Here is a 13,338-nt window from a genome sequence, read left to right on the forward strand (position 1 = left end):
GTGAGGAACAAGGACAAGTTGCTCTGGAGTGATTTAATACTTCCAGCAGTTCTGTGTAAAGATTTATTATGGCCAGGAGAAAGAACAAACACAAAATGCTTGAGTCATTACTTTTAATTTGCGTCTTCTTTAAAAATATATATACACAAGGCTAAAACCTTCTCTACTGTTCAGTGTGATCTCTTACCAGCCAGGGGAGCAGACCAAAGCACAAACCCTCATCCTTTTCTTCAAACAGAGGAAGGACATGAAGGTTAAGCCTTGAATTTGAAGGCAGACCACCATGCTTCTGCTTAGACTGGTGGTTTTTAGTTTTGAGACTAGAAACTATTTAAAAAAAAAAAAAAATCAGTTTTAATGATTCAAATTACCTGTTCAAACTATCCATTTGTGCCTGTGATTCTCTCTGAGGTGATCCACTGGAGGGGACAGTGCTGCCCACAGAGGGGCTCAGCCCTGCAGTCAGGTCTTTGCCCCACACCCAGGTGACAGCAAGAGCCCTCTGTGCAGGGCCACAGAAACTGAGCTCATTAAAAGTGGGATGTGCATTTTTGTTCCAAGTAATGAGCTTTTCTTTGTGAATCAGTTTTATTAAGGTTTCAGGGACTGTATCGTAAGTAAAGCACAAAGATAAATGAGTGAGCACAATTAATAAATGCTAGTATTCAGCTCTGTGAGCTTTTAAACTGCTTATCTAATCATATGTAATCTTTAGTCACAGTGTTAAAACTACCGCATTACAACAGTTGTAATCAATTAGAAAAATGGCTTTAATGGTTTAAAGAAGGAAAAAGGCAAGGTGTGCTTTTCCACACTGCCTGTGCTCAGGTGAAGGGAACTCTGGCTCAGCAGCTCCGCTGAGTTCCAGCGCCTAAATCTGAAAGATATCCGTGAGGAAAAGCTGCTGTCTTCCCTTCCCTGTGATGTGGGAGCCCAAATCCAGGAGAGAGACAGGAGAAGGTTCCACAATAATCCAATGGGATTTCACTGTCTTCCATGGCTACTTTTTCTGCAGCCTGTTAAATCACTGCAGTCAGACTCACAACCCAAAATCTTCTTATCCTTAATTATCCCACAAGTCCTAGTTGGAACAGCTTCTTCTTATGGGAAAGGAGTTTTCTCTCGGACATTTTAATATTTCTAGCTACTGTTCCCAGCTCCTTTCTTTCTCACTGCTAAAGAAATTTACACTAAAGGAAAAAAGCCAGCCACATAGTCAGATGTGTCCTGGCAGGTTTGGTTGTACATGCTGTGCTCTGCTGAGTGCCAGGGCAGGACAATATTGGTCTGAAGGAAGTTCCAAGCCTGTCCTCACAGCAGGAGCCCAGTGATACTGGCTCTGGCTGCTCCAGGAAATCCAGCCATTCCTGTCCATGCCTCTTGACTTGGAGCCTCAAGTTCCCTCTCTTCACTGTCTTTTAATTTGCACATAACTCTTGTGGTGAGATGCTTCTGGTTTAGGTTTCATGTGTCTACTTATTGGATTTAACAGCGTTTCCCCAACTAATTTTCACCAGCAAGCTGTACAGGGCTGGCTTCTGCTTGACTCATTCCCAGCTGCCAATGACTCCAGGTCTGCACAGAGAATAAAAATGAAAGCAATACCCCCAAAGCCCACCTCTTCTCTGCCTTCCTGCTGCTGCCTCTTCATTTAACAGCTCACAGGTTTCTCTGAGCACATGGATATTTATTTGCCCCAGGCTTTCAGCTGCAAGAGAAGCTCTATTCTTGTGCTCGAAAAACAAAAAGACAGGTCTAAATTTAAAAAAAAAACAATCTCCAAATGTAACAAAGAACACACTCAGTCTCCCACGTGCATCTCTCCTTCTCCATAGGTGAGGAGTCACAGGTGGCTGATGAGTGATGCTCTGCCTGGTCCAGGGGCTGCCTCTCCTTCAATCCTTCTAAAGGCTGAAATTTTACATGGCCTTTCAGGTAAAAGAAAAGGAAAGTTGTTGCTTTGATTATGCTTTATCTTTTTGTCCCGAAAAGTTGCTTTGAAAGCAGCTTGCACAGCTGATCTATGGACACCTTTCTCCTGTAATTCTGCTGTGACCTTTTCACCATCCTTCCACAAGAAAAAAAAAATAAAAAGAAAGAAAAAAACCCAAAGCCAAACAAAAGGGTTATAAACAGATATTTTCTTTCTTCTGCCTTCAGAGAGTGTGGGGTTTTTTTTCCTCACAAAACATGTTCTTGCTTTACAGGCTTCAAATCTGATGGAATCAGAACAAATGGTCAGAGCCATGGCAGCAGAAAGCTTTGGACTGAGCACCAGAGAGGTGCAGTCTCAGACCAGTTTGCACTAATGAACAATAAATTTTTTACCTGTGGAAAAGGCCACACTTGAATTTTGATTTGGTGTTAATATCCACCAGAGAAGTGACAGATATCTGTTGGGACAGGAGTTGAAGCGAGAATATGAATATGAAGAGGAAAAATGAAAAAAAAAACCCAAACAATCCAACCCTGAAAATGAAGTGGAATTTTTGGTCAAATAGAAATGTATTAAAATTTCACTACTGATGAAATTTTGAGCACAAGCTTACAAGGGGTTTAATGACACTTTCCAAATATGACTGAACTATATAATCTCTTTTTGGTTAGATCTGAAAGCTTTGAAATATCTTGGAAAAAGGGAACTTGTGAATGGTATTTAATTCTAAAAAAAAAATGAAAAAGTCATATAACAAAAGCTTCCTAGTATCACCTGCTTTCAGAACAGCACTTTTTTCCCCCTCATGGGCTGTATTTTCACATGCTATGTAAAAGCATTGCAGTTCCAAGATCTTTATATTTTTGCAGAAACACAAATCTGACCTGTATTCCATGCTTTCTAAGAGTTCACTGTCCCACATCTATTATGTGCCTCTAAACCAAGCTCCAAGCTCTGGAGATGACACAGTCACTGGTATGGATAATTTGGCTCCTAAATGTTTGCTTTGTGCCTTGAAAAAAGCATCTTTGAGCAGTTTCTTAAATGTCATTCCTTGCCGTGCACAGAGCAGGCAATAAACAATAAAATTATTCACCTTGAAGAAACCATCTGCAGTCTTTAAGGACATCACCAGGTTTTTTGTTGCTTTGAATGGTCCTCTGGGATGCTGTAAGTGCCATTTCAGCGTCGTGTTTCCCATCATCTCCGTGCCAGCCTCATTTTGCTTCAGAAACAAAAGTGATGATGGGCAAATTAAGAAGAAATTCCACTCTCTATTAGTTCCTATATTTCATTTGTTTTTGTAACTGTCTAATATAACTCCTGGCATTCGGAATCCTTATTTTGATGCAGCATCAGGAGGGTTTGCCCCTGGAATGAGCAGTGCTCTGGGTGCAGTGGGGTGACCCAAGCATGGGCTCTGCCTCGCTCCATGCTGAATTGCTCAGCACAGGAGCGCTGACCTGGTGATGTGCTCAGCACAGGAGCCTGGGATGCTCAGCCACAGCAAGGAGGGGTTACTCTTCATCCAGGCCATCTGTCAACATTTTTCCCCTGTTTTTCTCATGGATGGAGCAGATGCTGCCATTTTCAGCTCTCTTTGTGCCACCCCTCCGTGCCTGCAATGTTTGTGCTGCCTGCTCTGATCTGTTCCTCTGCAAGGGTGACATCCTGACATCAGCAGTGTATTCCAGGACATGGGGACATCCATCATGGCCTAAACAGGGCTTGTCTCTGGCTCCCTCAGACAGCCATCCTTGGGGGAAAGCAGGCAGAGTTGCTCCCACTGGCCTCTTTCCTGCTCTGCACAAAATCTTTCTTCTTTCCCTGAGTTTAAAACAAAAAGCCCAGTAACGCCCCTTAAAACTCCACCCCCACTTCATGGGAAGAACCTGAGGCTCAAGATAGAAGCTATGGAAAAAACTGCAGGAATGTGCATCTCAACAAAGGCTCTCACTCTCAGGATATCAGATTATGGGAGATGAAATCCACCTGGGTCCACCTCCAGAATGAGCCCACTCCTGGCAGACTCCTTGCATGGGATCCAGACAGGATGATGCTGCTGGGCTGGGGGATGGAGCCCAATTAAAGGTGTGAAAGAGGCTGCTTTACTGAGAGAACAAAGGTTAGGAGCTGCATTTGGAATGGGCTGGGAGAAATAATGCTTTTTTAAAATAAGGCTCCATTGTTTTAAATGCTGTATTTTTCAGGATGTACTGGCTTCCTCCTAATGAAAGCCTGCAAGAGCCAATCATTGATGCAATGGTCTCTGCCTTGCAGCCTTCAACCTTAGTTTTAAGGTTGTGAGGTTTATTTCTGGAGGCTAAATTTACTGTATAAAATCTTTCCAAAAGCTAGCTAGCTAATGTAATGAAAAAGCAATCAAACTCTACGAAAGAGCCATTGCAACAGAGACAACCCACCATTATTAATCCAGCTGAAACCAAAGGCTAAGGTCTGTCAGCCTTAAAAATGAAATTAATTCCTTCTTAGCTCTACAACCTTTAATTATTTTCACTAATCGATGAGTTATAAAAATATAAAGAAAAAATTTCAAGCTAAAGCAGAGCTCCTTTTAAAATGAAATTAAATAAAAGCACAGTGGAAGCAGACTGAGGTTGGAACGGCACTGGTTTTGCTGTTGTGGTTTCTGATGTCAGAGCACTCTGTGATGGGATTATTTCTCCATGCCTCAAGATCCATCCATTATTGTATCCATATTGTAGTCTTCATGTCACAGTCAACAATAAAAAACACCCTTGGCAACCTCCATTACATCCTGCAGTTAATTTGCGTTCTCGCAAAGTGCTTATATTTACTATGAGTGATAATCATAAATATGCATGAGACCTTAAGTGAGGGAGAATGCGCTTAGGAGCTAATACAGCAGGAGGTTTGCCTAGAAGAGATGTCAAAATCAGTTCACTTTTGTTATATATGAGTAATTTAATTTCCTCTACAGTGTTATTAGGGCAAGAATGAAGTAACATTCTTTGGCGTAATTGAAGCAAATCCTGGCAAGACAAGAGGATAACAAAGCTTTTCCATCTCATCATGTCAAACTCTTACCTTCTATTCAGTGCACACAGATGGGTTCTTTGTGCTGAATTAAATTATCCTGTTGAGTTTATTAACTTGTGATGTCCCATGACCTTCAGCATATTTACTGCTGGATCATTAAAACTGTGTCTTTAATTTACTCCTTCACAACCGACCTCGTTTTTGTGTCAGATCAGAAACACTGGTGGAATTCAATCCTTTCTCAGCTCTTGATTTTCAGCTGCAGCATCCCTTGTTGAACCTCGAAACATGGAGCATTTCCAGTGCTCCCTAAGGGATTATAAACCAATCATTCCTGGGATTCCTGGGGCTGGGGAGGAGATGTGGGATCTGCTCCCATCCTTTTTCTCCACATTCCCTGGGGCAGCAGAGCATTAGCCCAGGGGGACCAAAGCCACTGAGAGCTGTGGGACAAACCTGCTGCTGGTGCCTCACAGGGTGGGTGACTTGGATCTAATTTAATTGATTTCAAGCTGTAATATTCTCCAAAGGATAAACTGCAGCCTTTCCAGAAGAAGATGTGAATCACAGGAAGATCAGCTACCTGTAGGTGAGGTGGGCCATGATGGCTGAGCTCCTTGATACTTCTTCAGTATTTCCAACCCTGTGTTGTGACTCAGAACAAATCCTTTGACTCCAGGGCTTGGTGGCCAAGTACCAGAGGTTGGGTTTCACAGCCCTGCACTGCAGGCACTGAATGATGGCTGCTCAGCAAAACCTGCCTCTGATATTTATTTGATACTTACCAAAACCTCAGACAGTACTGCTTGGCGTGATCCAGCATGGCAAAGGCACATCTCGCTCTTGCTGAGTGGCACTCAGCTCTCCTGCTACTGCCATCCCTCTTACCTCATCTGTAAAACAGGAATAAATGCTATTTATGCAGCTGGGTAAAGCATTTGAGAGCGTCAGGGGCTGGGTACTGTGCATGTGGCTGTGTTATTAGGTCTACACATACAGAGAAAAGTAAAATGACAACACAGAAGCAATTTGCAACAACCCCTTTTAGCACAGTTCAGCCTGGTAGGGTCATTATGCACAATTGCTTGAGAGGGAGAAACTCCCCTGCTCTGAGCAGAGCTTGCCTGAAGGAGGAATATTCCATACACCAGGCTCAGGCAAGTCCCAGCTCACACATCAGCTTATCTTGGCCATGCACAAGTTACCCTTTTCTCACACGGTATTTAAAACTCTTCAACTCATACATTCCTGAATATGTGAGATAAAAACAAGTCATTGCAGGATGAACCCTGGCTCCCTCAACCTCCCCAAACAGGAATGGAATGGATAGATGCAAAAAGAAGGAGATATTTCCCAGGTGTATTGGGTGGAGCCATGTATTTGTTGCAGATGCTGTGAGTCTTATTTACCATATTCTTCTACTCTTGTCTTGTTTTTAATTGTGATCTTGAACATATTGCTACATACCTGAATTGTGTGACTGTTTAATTGAGAAAGGTGGTAAATGGCAGTCATTCCTGGAAGAAAGAAGTAGATAAATAGCAGGAAAAAAAAATTAAAATTGAATATCAGTAAGTAAAGCAAAGTTTTCTGAAATTTCTTACAGTGATAAATCAAGGACAAACTCCTTCATATCCAAAGAAGGGTAAGTCATGGAAATTAGGAGTAGCCTGGTACCTGTTCTTGGACTTAATGGATGATCTGCCTTTAGGTATTAGACATTATCCAGGTGTTCAGGATAATTCAATCCTTTAGCCTCTGGACTGAGACAGTTTGCCTCACCCTCCAGCACAGTGACAGGGATCACTTCCCCACAGGGCACTGATCTGAGCCAGGGAGCTCATCCCACATTTAGCAAAGGAGAGTCAGGAGGTGCCTGGAGCCACCTGGGTCCATCAGTAATGTCTCAGTTTAAAGCACACTCCTTGGCAAGTTTAAAAAAAAAAAAATAAAAAAAGGAAGAAAAAAGATTAATTCTACCCAGTCTGCTGTGCCCTACATCAGTGCCAAAACTGCTGTGTCCTCACTGTGCTCCACATATCCAACCTGTGTGTGAAACACACCTCCAGGGAAATTAAGGGCATGTGTTTAGAGCACAGCCAGAGCTTCTTGGGGGACTTAATCAAGATGGCAAGAACATTCACTGAGCTTCTGTTACGTGCATATAAATTGATGCAGTGATTCTGAGATTTTTAAGGTTAGAAGAAAATACAATCATCCAATCTGACCTCCTGAATCACACAAGATCACCCACAGCTTGTGGGTGCTCTCTGATGTTGGAGGAGTGTAGCAAAGGCTCCATCTGTGATTTTACCCCACTCTAAGCCATTGGAACTGAAATGGAAACCCTTGAACTCTGTCCCACGTGGAATAGGAAACCGTTTTCTGGCTGGTGTAGGCAAAACTGCATTAAGCTAAGCTACAGATGAAATTATTGTTCTATTCATTGTGAGGGCTGCTGTGACAACAGATGAATGCTGCAGGTAATTTAATTACATTTCTGTCAGCCCCTGTGCCTTTCAGGAGACAATGCAGAAACCAGCAGCATTTTCTTTTAATATTGCAAGTGTCACAGAAAATGTCAAATTCTCCTCCAGAGGGCCTAATGAGAGCGTTTCACCTGAGTCACAAAACGTTATTTAGGTATCTTGAAGGATCACTCATGGTTTTTCCCTAGCATTTCTGGCTCCATGAGCATTGCCCTCACTCTGCTCACAAGGCTGTACCACACACCTGGAGCTGAATCCTGACACAAGCTTTCTGCACACCTGCCCACCCCACCAGAAAACCAGATTTGTTCACCCAGAGGTGACCCTCCATATCCCCTTCCTGCTTCTCTTCCCTCTTTTCTGGGGGTTTTTGGAAAAAACCACTCATTTGGCTGCATTAATGGGAAAAACCATCGAGGGATGGAGATGAGAAAATTCCCTTTTTTCTCTGGTTGTGAGCTGTGTAGCAGGGAGAGGGAAACAACTGCTTTAAAGACAAGCTATTGACTTACAGAACAGGGGGAAGTTAATAGATATTGACTCCCACTTGCTTCAAGAAGGTCACACAGTGCAGGATTGTGCTGCATGGCCTCTGAGGGTTGGAGGTAGGGAACTTTAGCCACAAGGAGCAAAATTTTAAATATTGTTTTGTCTCTGACATTCCCTCACACCGAGGGACAGTATTTTCCTATGCAAAAGTCCTAATTTCTGTAGAGCTGGGCGAAAACCTGCCCACTTCAGTGGGCATTGTGGGAGCTCAGCATGACTGGAGAAGTGATGTGGGTCTTCCCAAGGCTGGACCCAAGATCATTAAAATAATCTTATAATTTACATTAATGGAAGTAGGAGCATGGAAATTATCTACTGTTTATCTGAGGAAACCATCTGAAGAGCAATCCTTCCATACCAGGGTACAAACTCGGTTGCCATGTAATTAAGTCATGGCTACAGAAGCACTGAACAAATGTGCAACAAGATTCAGATAATACCTTAATGTGATAAGAAACACCCAGGCATTTAGCTGACATTGAGGAAATTAGCCACACCAAATTAGATATCAATGAACACATTTTGCTACCATGTCAGTTACCATTCTGAGTATAAATTGAAACCTAATCAATTATTTCTACAGAGCTCTTGCATAAACTCAGATTAGGAATTGAACAAATACTGTTACTTTATAATGTTATAAATGTTGTTCTATAAGTGTGTGGTTTATGACACTGACAAAGATGACATCACTGCCTTCTCCCCTGTTCTTCCCTGGAAGGAAGAAAGATGGAATTATTATTCCATCATTCCAAGACACAATTTAAATATATACTGAAGGTAATTGTCAAAACACTGAAGTCTTAGGATACCTAGCCTTTTTCTCATCTCCTGAATACCTTTGTGCCTTGATTTATCCTTTGGCATGTGGAGGTTATGATACTTCTGCTGTAAGGAGCTCTGAAATGCCTCTTGATGGAAAACTTTACCAAATGACAAGGATGCACCCAAGGCTGCCCACAGGCTTTCCTCATCACCTTCCTCTCAACCTACTCAAGGAAGAATTTCTTGGAAATTCTAATAAAAGCTGGTATTGCCCAGTATCTCCATCCTGAAGCAAAGAGGGGACTGTCCTAAGGGATGCACTCCAGGATCATAAACTCAATTCCATGTGTGTCACAGTCCTTTACAATTACACAGTAACATTTAACCCACCAGATTTTCCCATGTGCATCTTCCCTTGAACACAGCACACTCCATGTCTGTCTGATTATCTCCCAGCATCCCTACAAGATCATGACCCATTTTCAGACAAGATTCTCAAAAATGCAAAAATTGCCTTTTAACATCCTACCACCACCTCCCTCTCTCTGTGAGGCACAGCCTCTCACTTTGACTGTCAGTTCTTACATGATAATTCAGAGTGCCTTTATTCATCCTTCAGAGATAACTGTCTGGCATCTCCCAACCACCAATTTCTCTCAGGGTCTGTGTTTTTCTCCGATGAAAAGGAAATATTTTGGTATGTGCATCCAGCCTTGCTGCTCAGACAATTTAATGAATACATCAATAAAGCAGCGACCAGAGAAGGAGAGGGAGGTGCACAGTCATTAGGATCCATCATTAGCATTTTGCACACCACCACAAGCTTTTGTGCATGAGCAATTAATACAGCAATAAATACCACAATGAGCTGCAGAAACCTCATTGAGGCTGGGAAGTGTAAACAGTGCCCTCCACTTAAAATAATTGTGAGAAGCATTTAAGAACCTTCACGGAGAACAACTGAAGCTTCTGCTGAGGGCACAAAAATCCACCCCCAGACACGATGGCAAAACCTTCCACCATCTTAAAAATAAGACATCTGAGGGAGTCAGAACAAATGCTGTCCATATATCAGATACTGAAGCAAATATCTGGAGCATCCTTCCAGATCCAAAAACTACCAGCCCACCTAAGTGTAAATACTTAGTCCAGAGAAGTGTAAACAGGGAGTTTACTCCAGTCAGTTTATCCCCAGATATAATCTAGAGCATCAACTGGTTTATTCTGGCTGCATGAAGAGAGACAGGTGATACCAGTCTGATACACAGTTCACTCACCAAAAAGTTTTGAACACTCTTGAGCAATGGGTTGAGTTTTTGCAAGGAAAAAGTGTTTCTCTGTATTTTTAACTTGGCTTTACAAACCCTAGTGCTGGATCTACTGTCCTGCAAGACCCTGGCTGGAGATAAGTGTGATAGAAATATGGGAATGTCCTGTATGGCCAGAGACAGGGCCTGGCTCTGCAGGATCTGTCCCACATGGAGTCAGAATCCTTGCACTCATTTCAAACCTTTGCCTTTGGGTACAACTCTCCACCCATCCATCTAAAACACCTCACAAGGTTAAGTTTGCCCAAGGAAAGCACAGGCAGAAAGAGTCCTCTCCCACAGTCTGCTTGTACACACCAGTTACCAGCAACTTTGCTAATAACACATTGCTCATGCAAATTAATTCAGCTTAGAGAAACAAGTCCTGATGATTATAAAATGCTGCAATCACAGTATTGCTTCCGGCCAGCTGAGAGTAAATTCATCAAGCATTTGTTATTTAAAGCTGCTGTGGTGATAAATGCTTGCCTTCATTTATGATTGTACACCAAGACAGAGAGAAAATGGAATACATAAAAATGACTGCATGATGGGAATCCCAACAGAAACCCCCCGAAACAAAGGCGGGGAGATGGAATCTCTTTCACTGGCGGCTGATCCTCCTGTAACAAGGTTCTGCTGGAACAAAAGCAACAAGGAACACCAGTTTTGCTCAGACAGAAGTACTGAGTGTGCTCTTGTTGGCTGGATCTGATAAAAGCCTGATTATGCCAAGGTCAAGGACGGGGTGCCGTGGTGTCTCTCCTGCCCAGCACTACACACACAGCAGCTGTTATGATTACAGATGCTCCCTCCATGTGTGCAGAGCATATAAAGAGGATAAACTCCTCTGAGTTTTTGATAACAGCCCTGCTGCTGCTGTGGACCTTTGCTCTGTATATGACATCAGAGTAAAAACAAGAGAAAAATGAATCCAACAGTAAATACCCACAATTACACTGCACTAATTGTTTTAATGGGTTTATGTGGAGTCAACGTTTCAGGCTGTGCTGCCCATACAGAGCAAGTAATTAACTCCATTGGTATTCAGAGTAATGGCAATTAAATACAATGAGCTGTTCTACTAATGAATGTGGTGAGAGCAGTGCAAGGCAGGGAGAGTTAGTTGTAACTTTTAATTCGATGAGCTCTGCCCAGCTGCCTCCTGCAAGCAGCTGATGGCAAGTCGATCAAGCTGATGATCATGGCCAGTCCCAAAGGCATCTGAGGGCAGGGGGACTACAGAAAATGGTCAGTGGCTGTTTATCCACATTTTCTGTCAGGGCTGACTCTGTCCTGTGGCAGCCACAGGGAATCTCACCAGCAGGATGCTGGTAGCAGCAGCACTGACCTGTGGCTGATTGGCTTTGTGGGAGTCTTTCCAACAGGTGAGACAGTAAACCTGTCCTTGTGCAGCATGGGGATGTTCAGCATCCTCCAACAGCTCCCCTGGGCAATGCTTTATAAATTCCACCTGCACTGTCCCTGGGCAGGGAGGAAATGCTCCTTTGGAGTGGGCTGGTCCCAGGTGGAGGGAAAGAAGATATAAGGACAAAAGGAAGCAGGAAACCCTTGGACATAAACCTCTTGGCAAGCTGTGTTTGCCAGACCACTGTTGTCATTTATCCTAGGATAACATCTTAGAAAAAGGAGCTGAGTTCCCATCTATGGCTCTATGAGGAAATTATAAAGCAGCTATCTATTTTTTCATTAAAATTAAATAATTGAATCTGTCCAGATTCATGTACTTTCCCCCCATGAGATATCCAGGAGAATTAAGTTTCAATTGACTTTCCAGACCTTGGTTATCATAGGAAGCTTTTAAAAAATCAGGACATTTGGCAATTTGAAATTCAAATAGGTTTCAGTCAATATGTTTACTATTGCCAGACAGGCATCTTTGTCCCCTGGGTGTTTAATGCCTCAATAAGTAATTGGTCCTTTCATCTTTTATAGGCACAGAGTGAAGAGTTTATGGCTCATATAGTGAATTGTCAATACAAAGGATCTTTGCACCAGTTTTAAATAACCCAGCTCCCAGCTCCATTAAATCCTGTTTAAAATTCCCCCCTCCTTCCACACACCCACTACTAGCCCTGAAGCACTTCTTCCCCACCCTCATTTTCAGTGGCATCCTTAAAGTAGCTCTGCTTCACTCCCCAAGCCCAGACACAGGCAAAAAAAAAGGGGGTGAACATGAAGCACAAGTATCTGCCCCCAACAGACTGAAATTCCAAGGATTTCCAGGAAAATTCTTGTTACACCTTTATCCAGTTGGTCTGAAATTCAAAGTAGCCAATGCACCCATATCCACAGATTTGTCTTTAAGGACACAACAACATCAGTTTTGCTTGAGTATTTTCATATGAAGATATCATATGAACGAACCTACAGGTACATGAGCAGTGCTAAGCTGTTATCAGATTTTCTGTTTTCCATGGAAATGTCACATATTCATCTTTTGTGCTGTGATTATTTTTTTTTTTTTGCTGTAAATTAAAATACTTAAGATTAATTTTCAGATCACTGAAACATGTTTCAATCAAGGAAAAAAAAAATCTGTCATAGAAATTGGATGACCTTTTTTTTACATCGTGTACTATATACACATTCATATCAAGCACAAGTATGAAACCCTAAGAAAATCGTTTTTCTGAAGAAAAAATGGTCATGTTAATTTCCAAGAAGCTCAGAACTGAGAGTTACCTTGTTTCTTCAAAGCAGGCAGTTTAATAATGTGCTTTTCTTTCAAGGAGCCAGGATTTTGCCAGAGGAACTGTTTCTCTTGGTCAGTTTCCAATGAGGCAGGACACCAAAAAAAGCTGTTTTGGTCTCTGGAGCTCTGACCCTGTGTCACACACTGGCACACAGGTCTGAGTAGCTCAGGTTTGCACTGAGTTTGTGGCAGCTGGTGCAAAGTGCAGGACAGGGATCACCTGTGCTGCTGCAGAGCCACACTCACCCCTCTGCAGGAACCACCGAGCTCACACCAGCCTTTGTGCAAGGACCAGGCTCTGAGAAGCACAGCCAACCTGCTGTATTTTCCTTTTTGAATATGGTACTGCCTGACAGCTGAGCATGTAGGGGAAGCCTAATATCAAATCTTGCACCTGGGTTTTGGGCTGTTAAGAGTTGTGGGATGTGCAGAGTTTAACTTTCTGTAGTGATGGGAATAATTTCTCTTCTTGTGTGGGGTTTTTTGGTTGTTTGGGGGGTTTTTTATGTCAACCATAACAAAATATCTTTTTCAGGCTAAGTTTCTAATTCAGTC

The 13,338-nt window shown here is 42.5% G+C and overlaps 1 protein-coding gene across 3 annotated transcripts; it reads right to left on the reverse strand.

Annotated features, from left to right (window-relative positions):
* Positions 1-549: 549 nt before the first annotated feature.
* On the reverse strand, positions 550-13,107 carry LOC148182747 (uncharacterized). 3 transcript variants are annotated; one of them, XM_088065096.1, is made up of 6 exons: positions 12,774-13,107; positions 6,425-6,474; positions 5,743-5,850; positions 3,033-3,161; positions 2,329-2,393; positions 550-1,911 (listed from the first exon to the last, which is right to left on the reverse strand). In XM_088065096.1, the coding sequence occupies exons 3-6, from the start codon at positions 5,791-5,793 to the stop codon at positions 1,905-1,907; spliced, it is 252 nt and encodes an 83-aa protein (XP_087921222.1). In that variant the 5' UTR covers positions 5,794-5,850; positions 6,425-6,474; positions 12,774-13,107; the 3' UTR covers positions 550-1,904. The 3 variants fall into 3 exon arrangements, 2 of the variants coding, with proteins under 2 accessions (XP_087921222.1, XP_087921221.1); XM_088065095.1 differs by having other exon boundaries at positions 550-1,928; XR_015774229.1 differs by lacking the exon at positions 3,033-3,161 and having other exon boundaries at positions 550-2,216.
* Positions 13,108-13,338: the final 231 nt, after the last annotated feature.

The sequence above is a fragment of the Pseudopodoces humilis genome, chromosome 20, assembly GCF_049639895.1.
Source record: "Pseudopodoces humilis isolate 2021_Gansu_Grassland_sample_001 chromosome 20, ASM4963989v1, whole genome shotgun sequence".
Taxonomy (NCBI): domain Eukaryota; kingdom Metazoa; phylum Chordata; class Aves; order Passeriformes; family Paridae; genus Pseudopodoces; species Pseudopodoces humilis.

Coding starts and splice junctions, on each gene's coding strand:
- LOC148182747 (XM_088065095.1), bottom strand. CDS start 5,793: ATGTGCCTTTGCCATGCTGGATCACGCCAAGCAGTACTGTCTGAGGTT. Junction 2,394..3,032: donor CTGCAGATGGTTTCTTCAAG/GTGAATAATTTT, acceptor CTGTCCCAACAG/ATATCTGTCACTTCTCTGGT. Junction 1,929..2,328: donor AAGTGTGGCCTTTTCCACAG/GTAAAAAATTTA, acceptor TTTACCTGAAAG/GCCATGTAAAATTTCAGCCT.